Raw genomic sequence first — 19,517 nt, 5'->3', positions numbered from 1 at the left:
CAAGTCATCAACTGAGAATGCTAGTAGACTGGAAAAGAAATGGCTGACACTATTTGAATCTTATTTAAAATTACCCTTGAAAAAAGCATTGTAAACAGCTTTGAGGCACTTCTTTCAAAGGTAGGACTCATTATAGATTTTAATTATTCTGAGATTGCTCCTCTTAAGTTGGTATCTTAGGGTTGTACAGTTATATTTCAAACAAATAGAAATAGATTGCGATTTCCCTACTTCTTTAAAAAAGTGTGAGACTCTTGTTAATTACAAGCGTGTGCCCTGCAATAAGGGACGCGGGTGGCGCTGTGGGTAAAACCTCAGTACCTAGGACTTGCTGATCGTAAGGTCGGCGGTTCGAATCCCCCCGGCGGGGTGCGCTCCCGTCGTTCGGTCCCAGCTCCTGCCCACCTAGCAGTTCGAAAGCACCCCTAAGCGCAAGTAGATAAATAGGTACCGCTTTATAGCGGGAAGGTAAACGGTGTTTCCGTGTGCGGCACTGGTGCTGGCTCGCCAGTTGCAGCTTCGTCACGCTGGCCACGTGACCCGGAAGTGTCTTCGGACGGCGCCGGCTCCCGGCCTCTTGAGCGAGATGAGCGCGCAACCCTAGAGTCGGTCACGACTGGCCCGTACGGGCAGGGGTACCTTTACCTTTACCTGCCCTGCAAGAAGACGCTTGCTGCACCGAGAAAGGCAAGGAACGATGCCCAGTGGATTTCCAGACAGTGTGCCAATGACTACTGGCTAAAGCTGCATCAGAGCCCTCAACTTGCTGCTGGCAGCGGCAGTTCTCCCAAAATGTGCAAATGCATGAAGAAAGTATACCTTTGGACTTTGGGCTGCATTGCTGAAAACCTTGTCCGCGGAGATCATCACAGACTGCAGCAAGCAGATGAAGCAATGGGCAGAGCACTATCAAGAACTGTACTTGTGGGAAAACATGGTCTTCGACACGGCAAGAGTATTGTTAGCCCAGAATACGCATCTCCACAGCAGTGTTGGGAAACAGGACCTGTACCACAAGACATGCATGACTCCAGCATTGTGACCCTCTCTAAGAACAAAGGTGACCAACCATGAGGATAATAACTACTGTGGAATACCTCTGCTGAGCACTGTGAGGAAAGCCTTCGCCCCTGTAGTTCTCAACAGATTACAGTCACTCGCAGACAGGGTCTATCCCTAGTCACAGTGTGGTTTTAGAGCTCAGAGGTCAACAGTCGGCATGGTTTTCTTTTTCTTTTTCTGAATTGTTTTTATTTGATTTTATAAGTGTCGAGTTATAACAATACAAAATGCATATTCATATTTAGAGATTTTTCAAAATCTCTAGACTTCCCACCTTCCCCTCCGCACGTCCTATTATAAACCTTTTCAACTGCATATTATTTCATCATACAAATTTTATGTCTCTCCGTTTTGTCCATAATATCTTCTACATTACAAGTGTTGTTGCAATCCTGCTAATGTTTTCATCTCCTTACAGTGGTCTCTTAAGTAAATTATAATTTTTTCCCATTCTTTATTGAAGTTTTTGTCTTCTTGGTTCCTGAGCCTTCCGGTCAGTTTTGCCATTTTGGCATAGTCCAACAGCTTAATTTGCCATTCTTCTCTGGTAGGGACTTTGTCTTCTTTCCATCTCTGGGCTAGTAACATCTGTGTGGCTGTCGCTGCGTGCATGAAAAGTCTTTTCTGCTCCTTTGGGATCTAATTCCTAATAGGAAAGCTTCTGGTTTTTTGAAAAATTAACATTATTTTAAACATTTTTTTCCAATTCATTATACATCATTTCCCAGAATGCTTTTATTACCTTACACGCCCATCACATATGGTAAAAGCTACCTTCTTTTTCTTTATCAGTCTTCATGATTTTCTCACTATTCTAGCTGCAGGAGACCTGATGAAGGCCTTTGACCTTTTCAGCCCAAAATGACTCTTCACACTGCCCAGCAAGATAGGATTGTCCACCTAAGCTCCGCAATACGATTGTGTCCTTCCATGAGAACATGTGCAGCACTGGCCAATATGACTGCTCATCCTCAGACTCCTTTCCATTAAAGAGCCGTGTGAAACAAGACTGTGTTTTCGCCCCAACTCTCTGTGGCATATGCCTTCAGTTCTACTGAAGACAGTGTGTCATTTCATTCAAGGGAGCGGTGGGGGGGGGCGTGTCTGTTGAACCTCACACAAGTCCATGCCAAGACAAAAGTATGGAAGGTTCTAACCTGCAACACATTGTTTGCAGGTGAGCCATCTGTTAAGGCCACTCGTGCCATCTGAGGTCCAGTGCCAAGGGCCTTCTGGCGGTTCCCTCACTGTGAGAAGCAAAGCTACAGGGAACCAGGAGAGGGCCTTCTCGGTAGTGGTGTCCGCCCTGTGGAACGCCCTATCATCAGGTGTCAAGGAGATAAACAACTACCTGACATTTAGAAGACATCTGAAGGCAGTCCTGTTCAGGGAAGCTTTTAATGTGTGACATTTTAATGTATTTTTAATCTTTGTTGGAAGCCACCCAGAGTGGCTGGGGAGACCCAGCCAGATGGGCAGGGTACATATAATAAATTATTATTACTACTACTACTACTACTACTACTACTACTACTACTACTTATTATCTCTGCCCCCCCTAGCCCCCACACTTGATTCAGGCAAGACAGGTATTGTTGGTCAGCAAGATATGTGGCATAGATTTATGGGTGTATAGTGTATACTAGATGTGATTTACTCCCCTTGAAAGATCAGGATAGGGCTGCTCCTAGACCTGCCTCTGCTGTTGGATATTTAAGTGGCAATGATGGCCAGGAGCACTTTTGTACAGCTTTGTTTCCCTGCTGTGCCCTTTCTTGCAAAAGGCAAATGTTTCTCTTGTCACTGATGTTCATGGGCACCCTGTGAGCTTCATAACTGCGAACAGTTGAAAGCTTTTTTTTTTAAAGGAAGTGTTAGGGGGCAAAGTGTGCACAGGGCAAAGAAAACAGGTTTTGGAAGGGTGTGCTTTTTTAGTGGAGAAGTGGCTGTTCCAAATATCTGCAACCCTGTGACAGATGGGTATGAAGTGCCTGGGGTAGGAGTTTAGAATAAAAAAGCAGCCAGTAGGGAAAGAGTTAAGCTTGTGAGCATGCACTCAGGGCATTTGTGAGCATGCACTTGTGAGCATGCACTCAGGGCATGCAGCCATCAGAGTTTTATGACATTTACAAGTACTGTAATTTGTTCCTTGTCAGGGGTGGGCAGAATGCAAGGTGGGATCTACTGGGTTATTCACAGTAGACCAGAAAGGGTTTCTGACTCTTTAATTCTTTAGCATCAAAAGCAGCAGCAGCAGCAGCAACAACAAAGTCTTTTTACAGTGGTACCTCGGGTTACATACGCTTCAGGTTACAGATGCTTCAGGTTACAGACTCCGCTAACCCAGAAATAGTACCTTGGGTTAAGAACTTTGCTTCAGGATGAGAACAGAAATCGCCCGGTGGCGACGCAGCAGCAGTTGGAGGCCCATCTCAGGTTAAGAACAGTTTCAGGTTAAGAACGGACCTCTGGATCAAATTAAGTACCACTTAAGGTACCACTGTATTTCTTCTTTCAGTTGGACCATTTGATCTGTAGTTACATTTTTAAGTACAAATCTACAACAGAATAAGTCATTCCTGGTGCATGCATGCAGTGGCGGAGCAAGCCGATTGGGCATCTGGGGCGGCACGCGTGTCCTGCACCCAGGAGTGGGGCACGCTCCGTGGGGCGTGAGTCTGCCTGCCTGCCTCCTCCTCCTCAGCTGCCCTACAGCTGAGGTGAAGGCGGTGGGCGGACCGTTTGGGACAGCACGGAGCCTGAAGGCGCCCAAACCACCATGCCACTCCCAGGAGAGACGCATAGCTCGGGTGCGCTGAGGCCCCGCGGTGAGTGCTGCCCACCATTTTGTCACCCCCCTCAGTTGTGACACCCAGCGTGGCCCACCCCCATCATACCCCCTTTCTCCGCCCCTGCATGCATGGCTTATGGGGTGAAGTAGATAATTCATTCAGTCCCTAGGCCACTCCTTTGTGTCTGATTCCACACCTCCTTGCCGCTATTTCGCACCTTGCTGTGGTTAGTGGATTCAGGGTACTTAGTGCAAAAGAAAATTCCCAAAGTGTAGACCCCACAAGCCTGAAATTCTCCTGAGCCTGCTTCATAGATCTGGCAGAGATGGGAACATTCTCAATCTCTTAACCACTGTTGTGTGTTCTTTCCCCCAGCTTATCATTACTCATTTCCTTTTCAGAACTCGCCATGATAGGCCTGAACATATTGGGCACAGTGAGATGCAAAGCAGAGTTTGAATGAAACCACAATTAGGAAATAAATCAGGAATGTTTTTCCAGATTCCTCCATATGAAGGCTGTAATAGTTCCATATTCCCTTGTTCATTTATTAAAACACAAAAGATTTAAAAACCTATGGATGAAATGTTTTGGAATACTTAGTATTTGAATATAAGCTATTAAAACATGTGTAATTATTGGAAATAAATTTTCTTATAGATGCTTTTTTATATAGAGAAATTATGAGTCAGTACCTTCCAACTTACTAAAACCCAAGTCTAAGAAATATTTTATCACAGAAAAGAAGCAAGCTGCCAATGTTTTAGGGTTGTTGTTTTTTTTGTTTGGTAATATGTGGAAAGTTAGCAGCATTATCTGTTTGGTGTATGGTTTCCTGTATGGATTTTTCTCCCTTTTCCCCCCACTTAAGACATCTGTTAGCATTTCATAGTCTAACAGATGTCGCAGAGCGATTCCTTTACTTACATTCTTGGGGGAAGAAAGTGCTGTTTGCTCTATTGAAATGCCACCTCTGAACTATTGTCACCGTGCCAGCTTTGTGTAATTTTCAAATATTATTTCCCTTGCCTTGGTAAAGGCTCACAGTACCTATCTTAGAGCCCATAAACATATGTGGCTGTTAGTGAGATTTGTGGCTGGGGAAAGGCAGAAACAGAACAAGGGTTTTTAAGCCTAGCTGTGATGCTTTGTAATCTTAACAGAAAGAGCAACTAATGGTTCTGGGCTAGCCTAGGTCCATCTCACAATTAAGTTGGGATTTTATCCTTTGAAGGGACAAGCCTGCTTGAAATATGGGCAGTGAAAAGAAGAGTACTGTGCTGGCAGAAATCTGTCCCCACCAACAGTCTAGCTGCAGTATTTTACGCCAGCTTGATTTTCCAGGCCCAAGAGTTGCCCAACACAGAGTGCATTGTAATTATGGAGTCTTGAGGTCACCCGTGCAGGGAATCACTGTGGCCTGATAGGGTTGCCATAGGTCCTCTTATTCCAGGACATGTCCTCTTTTTCATGGGTTGAGTTGTCATTTGTTGTTGTTTAGTCGTTTAGTGGTGTCCGACTCTTCGTGACCCCATGGACCAGAGCACGCCAGGCACTCCTGTCTTCCACTGCCTCCCGCAGTTTGGTCAGACTCATGTTTGTAGCTTCGAGTTGTCATAGAAGGCGGCAAATGTGTCCTCTTTTTTGTTTGCTTTTTAGAAGATGGCAACCCTACCATGCTATCTTTGTTGGAGGGTGGCTGTAACTGGTGCGCAAGTCATAGTTGGTGTACCAGCTATAGGTAGTAGAAAGCCTCAGTGGCTAGGGTTGCCATTGGAGCCTCCAGTGACAAAAAAATAAATAATAAAAATGGCTTAATCACAGAAGGAACAGGTTCATAGTTTGGGCAATCTTCTGGATCCAAACTCCCGTCTAGACACATCATTCCCAACACCCCAATATATTAAGGGCCGGCAGCAGCTCTGAGGCGAAATGGAATAACCATGCTCAAGCTAGGCCTTGATGAATCATAGAATCTTAGAATTGTATAGTTGGAAGGGACCACGAGTGTCATCTAGTCCAACCCCCTGCCATGCTCAAACCCATGACCCTGAGATTAAAAGTCTCATGCTCTTCCAACTGAGCTATCATGTTTGAACTCTTTGTAAAAGCTCATGCTTTTAGCCCACTCTTCATCACAAGAGATCCCAGGGTGGGATGCAGTACAGTCGTACCTCGGGTTAAGTACTTAATTCGTTCCGGAGGTCTGTTCTTAACCTGAAACTGTTCTTAACCTGAAGCACCACTTTAGCTAATGGGGCCTCCTGCTGCCGCTGCACCGCCAGATCACGATTTGTGTTCTCATCCTGAAGCAAAGTTCTTAACCCAAGGGTTAGCGGAGTCTGTAACCTGAAGCGTAAGTAACCCGAGGTACCACTGTACCCCAATTTGCAAATAACATCCAATACTATTAAAAAAGAGAGCAGATGAACATAGAACTGAAGAAACCTAAACCATTCCTTCCTGCTGCCTGCTATGAACAGCATCCTGAAAATGCCAAAGAATGGATAAAAAGTGTTTACATGTCCATATCAACCAGAATCAAAAGAATAGTATTCTCCGCATTTGCTAAAATGCGTCTTTCTCTTTTGCTGAACCGGTTCCAGGCATACACTTAAGACACCCTCTAAAAAGTTATCTAAGTTTGGCTATGTGGACACAAGGAAGGGCTGATTGTCATGCGGTGTGAAGGACGCATTTTGTTGTTTTGGCAAGAACAGGGACAGTTTTGTCCTCACAGGCCATTAGATGAATACCAAAGCGTGTCACATGAAAAACTACTGATCTTTAACCCAGCAATCTATTTAACCAAGCCTAGAAAATGAATAGTGAATAAGGGAAGAGCAAAGGCCAGTTTACTGTCATTACAGATTATAGAGTCTGTTAACAGCTGCAGCAAACTGAACTCTGGGAATTACAGGTACTGTACAGTAAGTCAATGGAGCGAACGGAATACTTAACAAACACATATAGCTAGAAAGACATATACTGGACTATATGTGTGCCCTATATCTTCTAGTTCATCCAAATATATTTTCCACTAGCAAACAGAAGTGTTTTTAATGCATGGCTATGTTACTGGGTGCTGCTAAAAATCTGACATTTGTTGCTTAGTCATTGTGGGAGAATAATAATAATAATAATAATAATAATAATAATAATAATAATAATAATTTTATTATTTGTACCCTGCCCACCTGACTATGGGTTGCCCCCAGTCTACTGTTCGGTGCTCTAGGAGTTGTCTTGTGGTGTATGAAACAGGTGAGAGCTGCCCTCAAGGGTTTTCGAGTAAGATGCCACAAATATGGCATGCAACTCTGTTTCTCTATTCCATGCACTGAAGGGGGTTGGACTAGATGGCCTCTGGGCTCCCTTCCAACTCTACAGTTCTATGATTCTATTCCACCTGAATCAGGAAAGGCGGGTCAGGCATTAGACCGTTGCCTGGAGGTGGTGATGGACTGGATGTGGAGCCAATAAATAGGAACAGAATGCTGGAAAGACAGAGGTGTTGTGTGTCTGAGTTCTTGAGTTTGGGAGGTGGGAAAATGTCATGTCCTCAGCTGAGTTGCACTCCCCTAGAAGGAACAGATCTCTAGCTTTGGGGTGAGGGGCTCCTGGATTCAGCCTTGCCAATGGAGGCACAGGTGTCTCTGTAGCTAGGAATGCATTTTCCCAGCTTCGGCTGGTTTGCCAGTTATGGCCCCTTTTGTACAGAGATAACGTGGTGCTGGAGGAGACTCTTGAGAGTCCCATGGACTGCAAGAAGATCAAACTTATCCATTCTGGAGGAAATCAGCCCTGAGTGCTCACTGGTAGGACAGATCCTGAAGCTGAGACTCCAATACTTTGGCCACCTCATGAGAAGAGAAGACTCCCTGGAAAAAAACCCTGATGTTGGGAAAGATGGAGGGCACAAGGAGAAGGGGATGACAGAGGACGAGATGGTTGGACAGTGTTCTCAAAGCTACCAACATGAGTTTGACCAAACTGTGGGAGGCAGTGGAAGACAGGAGTGCCTGGCGTGCTCTGGTCCATGGGGTCACGAAGAGTAGGACACGACTAAACAACTCAACAACAACAACAACAACAACAACAACAACATGGGCTTGGTACTCCCTGCTCTGGTTACTTCCAGAAGGGTTTATATAGCAATGTGCTCTATGCAATGCTGCCCTTAAAGATGAGATTGAAACTTTTAACTGCTCCAAAATGCAAGATGACTGGCTGGGGTCAGAGGAGGTTTTTGGTGCCACCAATACAGTGCTGTAGAACGGAGCGTGAGAGGCGGTGGTAGGGCACCGAATTTTAGTGTCACACAAGACGCTGCCAGAATCCGAGAGTGCAAAGCCCACTGCTGTTGGGGTTTCCCTTCAGAACTCAAATAATCTCTGTTTTGAAGCAGCTGCACTGGTTGGCAGTTCATTTCAGGGCCCCCATTCAAGTGCTGCTCTTGAAAGCTTAAGACTCCCTGGGGAGCAACTCTGCCAAAACTGAGAAGCAAGCGGCAGCGCCAAGGGGAAAGGGTGGCTGGGTGGGGAGGACAAGAGCAAACCAGGCACCCCACTGGGGTGTCTGAGGAGAAAATGGGGGAACGGGGGGAGAAATCCAGCTCCATCAGCGGCGGCTGCATTTCGCCCCCGTCCCCTCAGGCTCACTCCCCGCTCTCCCCCCCCCCCGCCTGCCCACCTCCCTGCATGGAGGAATGGAAGTATGGGCTCCCCAGCCCCATTCTCAGCACATCTCACTTGTTACCAGACAAAGGGAAGGCCCTGCAAAACAGGACTGCTATGCCCAATTGCAATTTGCGGGTTCCAGATCGGATGTCATCCCCACCTACTCCCTCTTGCCCCCCCCCCCCGCTCTCTGCCCATCAGTCACAGCCTTTTGTTTCTCCCCCCTCATCCTGCTCTTTCTAGCCATGCCCACAATGGCCTTCAGGAGGTACAGGGGTATCTCAGTTTAAGAACAGTCCGGTTTAAGAACAATTTGATTTACAAACTCTGCAAAACCGGAAGTAGTGTCCCAGTTTGCAAACTTTACCTCGGTCTACGAATGGAAGCCGAATGGTGGAAGGGCACCGGCGGCGGGAGGCCTCATTAGTGAAAGCATGCCTCAGTTTAAGAATGGTTTTGGTTTAAGAACAGACTTCCGGAACGGATTAAGTTCATGAACCAAGGTACCACTGTACTGACACCTTTCTTCCTAGGAAAAAAAGCACTGAGGGTATGTAATAAAATTATTTAGATTTTTGTGCTTTGCACTTCAACAGATTATTATTTTTTTGCCTGCTGCACAAAAAATTGTGAGCCTACTACATTTTTGGTTTCCCATCTCTTATGTAAAGGCCCTTAAACTTTGTCCATGAGTGTGTGAGACAAAGGCTTGGTTTAGTAACGTTCAGAATGTTAACATGCCAAATATAAAAACACAGGGTCTCGCTGAAGTATCCTTCCCCCATCAAACTGCTTCTCAGGATACTTCTCCGTGTTTAGTTAATACAGGCATTCATTGTGATCTCCTAGATGTTAGGAAAACAAATATTGTAAGGATCAGTAACATTCTAAAATGATCAGTTGTGGGAATTCATGCTTCTAGGAAAACAGCATTCTGTCTTATGCTGCTGGCTGTATTGCATGGTCTCCCCACAGTCTTGTTAGTGCATCCTAACTGAAGTGAACCCCCCCCCCCAAAAAAAAACTAATTGGACCTCATTGAATGTACATGTACAGTACAGTTATATGCATGTAAGATACAAAAAAAATCTGCAATTATTTTTCTGATTAATAGCTGAAGTATAGGACAGCTCCATATACTTTTAAATCCTTTTAAACAAATGATTTACTGAATCTTAAAAGTAGTTGCATGTTGCATGTATTGACATGCAGGAACTGACAAAATGGAGACAAAAACGAACCGATATTTGAGCCGATGTAATATTTTAAATATTGTAAAAAGGATTGTATTTAAAGATATGTATCAAAGAATTGTGACAATGAATGGAAGTTTCTTGGGGGTGGGGGAAAAGAACACTATTGTGCCACATAAGACTTTAATCCCGAGCTTTCCTAACTTTTCATGTTGGTGACACACTTTCTAGACATGCATCATTTCACGACACAGCAATTCAGTTTTAACTAGCAAACCGGAGGTTAAACTTACCCCTTATAAGAGCGTTTGCGCGACACACCCGCACAAAGCAGCCGGCACACTACTGTGTCGCGACACACAGTTTGGAAAGCTCTGCTGTAATCTTATCCAGAGGTCTTTTCATTGAGCATCAGCACTGTTATACAATCGAAAAATGTGGTGTTACAAACAAACAGTATGGACAGTGCTTTTATTATGCTTTACTGAATATGGTAAAACACTTAATACAAAGAGCTAGTCTTTAAGTCTTTCAGAAAGCTAAGTGGAAATCTGTTAAAGTATAACATGGCCCATAGCATTTCACTCAAAATCTTGTGACACTAAATGCATTGTCCTGTTAGTTCGTGCTGTTAGTTCGTAGCATTTTGTGATTACTGGAGGTATAGTTGGGGGGGGGGGGACGGGACGGACTGTTGTCTGGTGAGTTAATACACAGTTACCTAGGTTTGTTGAGACAGTCTCTGGGGGGGGGGGGAATTCACTCTGCTTGCACCAAGGGAAGTGGGATAATTAATTTCAAAGGGAAATATTAGCATCAGGGATTGGACTTTGAGAATATTATTTGAAAACAAACTAATGTGTCAGTTTTTGCAAGATTAAAGGCCACTCACATGTTACAAATTCCTATACAGAAAGGATTTCCATAGATGAATGAGCAGGCAACCTATATATAAATCGTTATATGCATGCATTCTGTTGCATTTACACACACTTAGGGGACACAGGACACCCCGTCCATATGTAGTGAAATCTATCCTTGTGTGTTCTCACATCTGAACACCCACATGTGGGTTCTGTATGAAATGCTGTTTGTGTTGGAATTTGCGAACATTTGACATACACCTAAGGCTAGGTGCCATAATGTCGTGCCGCCTGGTCTTGCACGTTTTTACTTGGAAGTAAGAGCTCTGTGGAGCTTCATGGAGCTCCCTTCCTCTAAAGTGGGTTTGGATGCAGTTTTTTTGTGTTAGCACTGCAGGGGGTTGCAGTTACCCCTTAAGTGCTTTGTAGCCTGCGTATTGTTCTGCAAAGACATCTGGTAGGTGCTCCTTCTATTAGGAACTATTTACTGCTTTAATAGGAATGTACTTAGTGGTACGGAAGGTTTGCAATGTTTTATTCCGTTGGTTTCCTCCGTATTGTATTAGCAGTCATTTCCCCCACACTCCCCTTGCAGTTTCAGTTGCATGCCATAATGTGGCCACTACATGATAGGCTTATTGGATGCCATGTTCTACAGCTGTTGAGGTTCTCCCCCCCCCCCCTCCATCTTTGTTAGGTAGAATTTTAGGCTGCTGCCTGGGAAGACCAGATTTGGATGTATTAGCTAGTCAGCCTAATAACCCTGTACAGACTGTATCGATTTTCTAGGAGAGAGTTTATGAACTAAATAAACTTGGAGTTGGTGTCTTAATAAACTGCTTCTCTCAGACTGTCACATTTAGTTACAGAGCTGCGCAGTTTGGTTGGTGCGGGTGTTTGGGGGGGGGAGAGAGAAGGCTAATTCTGTTACAGATTGTTCACAGCAGGGTCTCCAAATTAGCCCTTTGTTTTGTAATGCCACCTTGCTTGGGCTCGCTTTGAGCACATTTCTCAGTTTTACCCTAATGAGTTGCAACACTGATAATGTGGCTGATGATCTTTCATTGATTTCACTATCACTTGCTTGTCTGGTAATTGATCCGTTGCTGAGCCTCTAGTTAATTATATCGGCTTTGACATGGCCCAGTCCACGGGGAATTTCAAGTCTTGCAGAATAACAGTTTTAATAAAAGAGTCTATTACTGCAGGTGCTTGCTGCTGCATGCCACTTGGTTTTTGTGTGCGTGGGCTTTTTCCTCCCTCCCCCTTTCTCTCCCTGGGAGTGGAGAGGACTGCAGGACAGGAGTAAGGGGGGGGGGGAGGAAAGGGAGAGGTGGGGAGACAGCGCACAAGAGATGCAGAGAGGAGGAAACTGGCTACTGACATTCTCCTTAAGCCTCCCACAAATAACAGCCATTAGTGGGAAGGTCAGGAGCTGAGCAGGCAGCTCGACTAAGGCACTGAGTACCACTTCAGAAAGCAAGAGGCTAGCAAATTTTAGAGGGAGTTTAAGTGGGTAATAGCTAGCTCTAAAGGTACAGCCACTGTTGGCACAATTGACTCATAGGGGCTGTTTTCTCCCCCCCTCCTTCTTCTTCCTCCTCCCCTCCTCGTTCCATGCAACAAGAATATTTTTATTGACCACAGGTGGACTTAATATATTTTAAGGCAACAGTTCTTTGGGCTCTTGTTTTTGTTTCTCAGATATTGAATTTGCAGCTTTTGAGACTGGTTTTTGTGTGCGTGCGTGTGCTTAATGGTGGTGAACTGGAGGGAAGTTTAACAGAAAAGCTTTCAGGAGATGCCAGGATCTAAAGGGGAAGACACATTTGTGTCAACATAGCGTTTGCTTTCTCATCTTTCCTCATTGCACACTAATGACACACGGCTGCCACTGAAGCTTTCTTGTGATTCTTTTGTTGTTTTGTGAGAGAGTGAGGTTTATTGTTGTTCTCCAGTTAAGGGAGAGCTTGCGAGAGTGGTACATTTGTCCTCTCAATTTGTAGATTTTATTAGAAGATGAATGTTCCTTACACATTAAGTTGAGAAAAACTAGACTCTTCTCCCCCATTTCGTTTAACCTGACTTGGTGTTGGTGGTTGTTGTTTTTTTATGAGAGGGCATGAATTTTGTTTTACATTTTTGAAGTTGCAGTGTTTATGTAATCCATGTAGGTGTTCTCTCCCTCTCGCTCCTCCCTCCGGTTTTTCCTCATAGGAGACCAAAGTACGTAACAGTACTGGGAAAATGCAAAGTGCATTGTTCTAAATAGAGCTTGGTTTTTAAAAAGTAGTTGGTGGCAGTGGCTTTCGGTTTTTCATTGAATCTAGCCTGTGTTAACAATCTTTACGCTGGTGGCAACCCTAAAAAGAAATGCTGCGGTTTGTTTTGTTTTTTCTGGGTAGAGTTGCCTTTTTATTTCGTTCATTTCACCCACTCCCTTTTGTGATCTGAAAGGTTATTGTATATTCCTCATCCAAGAACTTTACGTTTTTTAAAAAAATAAATAAATCAACTTTTGATCTTTATGGAAAAGAGAGAAGACACTTCTCTTTCCCCCGACTTCTGCTCCTTGAGGCATTTTAGGCAATTAACAGGGGAAAACAAAGATGTGAGAGATGAAACATGCATGCAGTTCTTTCCTAGTTTTCTTTTTAAAAGAAGTTGGAGATCGTCTTATTTCATCCCACCCCCTTCTTTTTTGGTAAGAGCTTTTTTTTATCGTTTATAAAAAAAAATGGGGGGCTGGGGCTGTTGCAAAAGTGGCCACATAAAGAAGTAGCTATATTTTAAAAAAGCAGCCAGGCCAACTTCTGCTGCGTGGTGGTTCTGCATGCTATTGTCTAAATAAGTGAGCAATTGGTTGTCCCTCTGCTCTCTTGCCTTCCCTTCTCCTGTTAGGAGGTTTACAGTCTGCGTTTAATAGGCAAGTGTCAGCAATTACATGCTGTTCTTGACAGCATTGTTGAAGGAAAACAGGGGAAAGGGCCACAGCTTGTTCTTCTGAATTCACTCTGATCAGCATACTACTTAGAGTGTGTGTGCATGTGTATGCTTAAGGCTGCGAGGGGGCTATTGCAGTAATGTCATTTCGTGCCTGACAGTGGAACGGTGCAGTTGACTCCCTCTCTTGCTCTGCTATCCAATGACATCCAGTGGCTAAAGAGTATGAGGCTGATGGTTGGGTTTCCTCAGTGCTGCATGCACACCTGACAGGCAGCTGTTAAACCCAAGCAAAGGCGAGCTTGGGGAGTCACAGTGTATGCATAAATGATAGGGGTATCTGTGCAGAAGGTGCGAAAGAAGCTCTGGCCCCCCTCCCCAAAGCTCCCCCCCCTGCTTCCCAAATGGAAGGCACTGTGCAGCTAGCTTAACTACACTACACTCCTGCTACTGACTGCCAAGAGGCTCAAAAAAAAAATCCACCTTCACTTTTCAGTCAGAAGAGGCAGAAGTGGATGTGAGAGACAGAGACACTCAGAGAGACACAGAACGAAAGAGGGCAAGAGACTTGACTTTGAGAGACTCCTGTGCTGACAACTCCATGCAGTTCGGAACAAGGACAGCAACGGCCGAATCTGGTTTCATGGGGACATGGCAGAACGCAGACACTAACCTCTTGTTCAGAATGTCCCAGCAGGTACGTTACTTTTTTTCCTTTTCCTTTTCCTTTACTTTTAATGTCTCACACACGTTGAAGTGAATGTCTGTCTCAGTTTGTTGCTTGCCGGGTTGTGTGTTTCATTTTGCAATTTTACTTTCCACCCCCACCAACTCGTCTTGTCTGCGCTTTTGTTTTAATTTTAACACTGCACAGTTTCTGTAGTGTCATAACTAAGTAATTTGAATGTTCGTGCTTACTTCACTACATCCCCATGGGCAACTAAAAAAAAAGAGAAAAGAGAGAGAGAGAGAACAAAAATAAGACATGCTTTAAAATAAAAGTCCTTCTCTCTCCACACCCCCTTTAAAGTTTTCTGAACAGATCATTAACTCCATGGTTAATATTTATTGCCTTTTGTTTTCCTTTGTTTTCTTTTCCTTTCCCCCTTCCTTCCATTTTTCTCTCTCTCCCCTCTCTCTTTTTTAAATAATAATAACAATAATAATAACAATTAATAATAATAATAATAATAATAATAATGAAGTATCATAGTATCCCAGCAAAAAGTCTTTTCTTTCTTTCTTTCTTTCATTCCTCTCTTCCCACCCCACGGAATATGTAAGACCTCATATCAAAACTGATACTAAACTTGGGAGAGGGGGGTGCTTAATTGAGTTCAGGTGGCAGAAAACAGCCTTATGCAGACCTAAGGGGGAAAGAGAGGGAGAGAGAGAGAGTTCAGTTGTGCTGGAATTGCTGGCAGCCCATAGCTGAGGGTCCTTAGATGAGACAGTTTCAGTTGCTGGTCTCTCTCCCTCCCTCTGCGCCCCCCCCCCAATACTCTCACACACATACTGTTTCTGCAGAGAGCTGTGTCTTGGCGTCATCCCCAGAGCAGTCCCTTCACCGGGGGCCGCGTTTAAGGCAGCCTGGTATGGCGGTTCTGACGGGAAAGCTAAACCGTTGCTGCAAGGCCAGTAATAACTGATAATTAATCACAGGGGCTGCTGTTGTCTCTGTATCATGTACTCGGTGATACGCACCCCCAGCCTGATGTGGCTACTCTTTCACAACTGTTTGACTCTTCTGCATGAAATTGCACACACACACACAATTGAAGGGATGAAAAAGAAACTTTCAAATTGGACTGGACTCAAGCAGAGGGGGGATGGAGGTTTAAAACTAGAGACTTTTTTTAAAAAAAAATAAAAATGCATATGTTAGGGCTTCCCCCAATTTTGTATTTTTGTTTTTTAAAGGAGTTGCCTTTTTGGGGGGGAAAGATTTTTTTTTTTTTCATATGATAAGAAGCTGAAGTGACAAAAAGTTGTGACATAAGTTGTAGTGCTTTGGCGAGCCCGTTTTCTTTTCAGGGTTTGTTTTTGTTGTTTTTTATGAATGAATTCCATTGACGCAAAAGCGCTGTCATTTCTAGAGTAGTTGTGGCTGAGGATATATAACTGGCTGTTGGTAATGTAAAGAAAAGATCGTTTGCTTGGTAATCATTAGGAAAGAAATACACACACACTCACTCACTCTCTCTCACACACAGGCTCACATGGAGGCAAGTTTATAGCGTACAACAGTTGTGTACAGAAAAGATTTTAAAACAGCGTGTCTCTCTCTATAGGCTGCCTGCATTCAAATAAGGTATATTTAGATCTATCCTGTAGAGGGACCCTTATTACAACTGATAACAGCTTACTATTCAGAAATATAATCAACACAAGCCAAATGAGGAACTCCTTATATGCTGTTCCTTATTCTTAATCAGTGAAAAAGACCTAGAGCCCAGTTTGAAAAAATATCATTTCAGATCTTCTGTTCTGGACACCAGTATATGGTTTGATTGTTATAGTAGACTGCCTCTGCATGTGACATTTCCTGCATTTAGGTGTTTTTGCATTCATTTTAAAGCAAGGAAATTGACAGCCATCCTAAACTTAACCTGTCGTTCTATTTTCAGTACCTTCAAATGTATTCAGGTATAGCAGCTTGGGATGAAAGCCGCCTTCCCTCTTTGGCACTAAAAGAGTTAATTCAACTAGTGCCAGATAATGATCAATGGATAGATAGATCACTGTTGAACCACATACATCGTGTTAGATTGCATTTGAGTGTTTGACTCCCCCCCACCCCCACCCCGAGTTAGACATTTATTCGTTTTGGGGAGTACTGGAAAAAGTGCTTGATGTTAGGATGTGCAGGGATGTAGAAATTTAAGAGGAGGACATCACGTTCCAGAGGACTGGGCAAAAAATTGTTGGTGGGCAAAAGCAAGCCCATCCACAACTCAGCTGTTACTTCTCTATTGTTGTTAATTGTGCTAATGCATGAGGATCTTAAAATGGTTGGTTATCTTCCCCCCTCCCCCCCCCCCAAAAAAATTACTGGACACATATGGCCATGTTTATTTTTCTGAGACTGTGTTGGGAAAAGAATAATCATCTCGTACATGGCTAAATGTTTGGCAGATGCAGACACAGTAGTTTTGTAAAGGTGGTAATGATGAACATATTTATTTTGAAAGTGTGCACTATTTCTCCATGTCCTTGGTGGTTAGAATGCTGCTGTCTGCTTAAAACATTCCACCCAGAGTTTTGTATTTCTACCCCCCCCCCCACTCCATTTCTTTTTCTTTTAAGAGGGTAAGTTAATTCCACTTGCAAAGTATAACAGCTTTAACTTTTTATTGACTTGCTAAATCTCTTAGATATGTTTACTTATGCAGCCTGCACATGACAGCCGTTTACTAGGGCACCTAAAAATATGCCTGATAGCTACCAGTGTTAAGATTTCCCCTCCCTTGAAAGCATTATGCATGGGTCTATTAACACACACACACACACCCTTATTTATTTGTTACAGTTATGGTTTTAGGACTTCTGCAAACTATTTTGTCCATATTATTATTGTTATTTTAATATCCATACATTTGAGGGTAACTTTTGTTTCTTGTTCAAAAGTAGAAACAGTTGGTACAGAAGATGCTTATATTGCAAGCAAAAGTTTGGCATCATTTAAAGAAATGATTAGTGAGACATTTTGGGCTTGTCGGAATATTTCATTCTACGTGTAAAAAAGGATTATTATTACTATGCAATCAAATACTTGCTTAGGTTAGAATTAAATGGTACTTTTAACTTCAGGTGGATTTGTGATACAATGACGGAAAGCCAATACCTGTACAGAGGGTACGTAGTTTAAAACCTTAGTTTATACTATGCTAAGCCTTTTCTGAGGATGCAGTGGTGAAAAAATAATTGTTATAAATGCCACAGGTAATCAAAGCAAGTTTTTATGTGCCATCAAATCATATTTGCATCTCCATTTACTTGTTGTGAGTTTTGATTCAATGTTTGCATGTTTTTGTTTTCTGTTTTAAAAAAGCCCTTTGTTATGAGACAATTATGCATGGTACCCAAAGGAGTGTTCAGTTTTAGAGGAGAGTAGCAAATTATATCCCCAGTTACCTTTTCTGAAAAGGCTGCTTAACCATTTATCAGTTCTAGTTTTGTACCTCTAAACACACACATACACACCCCGTTTATGAATCCTTTGAAAGGAACCATTCCTGATACGTGTACATAAATAATTGCTGATAACTTCAAAGAAGGTAAATCTCAACTTTTTAAAGAGAGTTCTTCTTTGGGTCACTTTGATCAGTGACAGGTCGAGAATGACCAGAAACCTTTGGCTTCTTTTTCTTACTAATCTGGCAAGAGAAACCACGGTCGAGTTCAGAGAGTGTGCGTACATTCACAGACAGAAATGCTTGACCCCCTTTCCCAGTTTGCAGGAGGCTGCGTAAAGCCAGAAAAGGCCTGCTTTGATTGATAAAATAAAAATAGAAGGCTTTTCTGAATTTTCTGCTTTTGTAGATGTTTTGTGCCATTGTCAGAATAAGAAATGTCACTCTCTTCCTTCCAGTTTACCTTAAGGGCTGTGATGCTCTAAAATACTTTTAAGCAATGAGTCCATAAGAGCAAAAGAAGCAGTAACGCACAGTGACACAAAATGCCAGAGATGAGCAAAAGCATGCCTTATATTTCCTGTTTCATGTGCAAAGGAAATCTCCCTCTCTTGAAGGTATCTCCCTCTCTTCAGCCAGTTAAAGAGCAATATTAGGATTACGCATGCATCTGCAAACCATTATACAGTAATTTAACATTCACCCAGTGATGTAACAAAATTAACAACATAATTTCATTGTATAACTGTATCTTATTAAAGGACAACTGTCTGACATTCTCATACACTTGCCTTATTTAACTTCCTGCAAATATTATTAGTAGTGACAATTTTTCTATTGTGCATTTGATTCTCTCATTAGCACGATGTCATAGTTATCACTAGAGAAATCATTTCCTAGATAGGTGAGTGGAAAGCCAAGGCAAACTAAAAATCAGATCAATGTACTTGCTTTAATAGGGATACATCTGTCCATCAGAGGGGATATTTTGTGTGTGTGTGTGTGTGTGTGTCAGTGTATTGGGGAAAGGTTTATAAAAGCTTCTTTATTTGGCTCGGATAAAATGCTACCTATTCTAAGATTTAAAATATGTGAACTACCATGTATAAATTTTTGTAGAAATGGCTTGATTAAAAATCAAGCACAAAGCATAGCATTTAAATTGTGCTCGTGTGCTGCTGTTTGATTGCCCATGAGCGAGAAAGATGCACAAGCCCTTTATTGAATAGGTACTTAAAATCAGAAACGTGGGTACGTCTAACTATGGATCACACACGTTGAATGGAGAAAAGTGGTTTACGATTTCTTTTACATCATAAAAGCATCCCCCTCCTTTTGTTTCCTCTAAAGAGCACCTAAATTTTATTTGTTTAATTGCAATACGCTGCTATAAATGACAGCATGTGATACGTCCCATACACAGGTTTACTGTCAAAAGCCGTCTGGCAAACTGCATCTTAGCAGGAGAAGCTCCTAGCAAAAGATGTGAGTGGTGTCTTTTTATTTTGCATCCTCAGCAGTCGCATGATTTGATATTTAGTTTTCCCTTCCACAATGTTGCAAGTCGATTTGCCATGCTTGTTCCTTTTGCTCAAAGGTATCTGTAACAACACAAACTGTTGTTTGATTGTAAAATATAAATGCCACATGGGGTGTGTGTGTGTGTATATATATATATATAGGGGGGTAGGGATGCACGCTGAATTTAGAAGTTAGTTCATGATAAGTTATAGAAAAAGTTTTTATAGACTTGGCATTGGAACAGCATCTGATTCCATTTCGACTATTACCTGGGCATATCAATATGCTTTGCAGCATGAATGTGGCTAAACTAGTTTATTTACGGAACATG

The 19,517-nt window shown here is 42.9% G+C and overlaps 1 protein-coding gene across 7 annotated transcripts in view; it reads left to right on the top strand.

The window, feature by feature from the left end:
- Positions 1-19,517, top strand: part of BNC2 (basonuclin zinc finger protein 2) — a 404,961-nt gene that overhangs the window by 106,746 nt on the left and 278,698 nt on the right. For 3 of the 7 annotated variants that reach the window (XM_028712350.2, XM_077921545.1, XM_077921546.1), the window contains one exon: positions 14,029-14,229. The exons of 1 other annotated variant lie outside the window; for it this stretch is intronic. In XM_028712350.2, coding sequence (XP_028568183.1) covers positions 14,029-14,229 — 201 coding nt within the window. Of the gene's footprint in view, positions 1-11,939; positions 13,294-14,028; positions 14,230-19,517 lie in introns of those variants that run through there. 3 more of the 7 variants (XM_028712353.2, XM_077921547.1, XM_028712349.2) reach the window with 2 other exon arrangements.

The sequence above is a fragment of the Podarcis muralis genome, chromosome 17 (genome assembly GCF_964188315.1).
Source record: "Podarcis muralis chromosome 17, rPodMur119.hap1.1, whole genome shotgun sequence".
Lineage (NCBI taxonomy): Eukaryota > Metazoa > Chordata > Lepidosauria > Squamata > Lacertidae > Podarcis > Podarcis muralis.
This window is presented reverse-complemented; position numbering and strand designations above follow the sequence as displayed.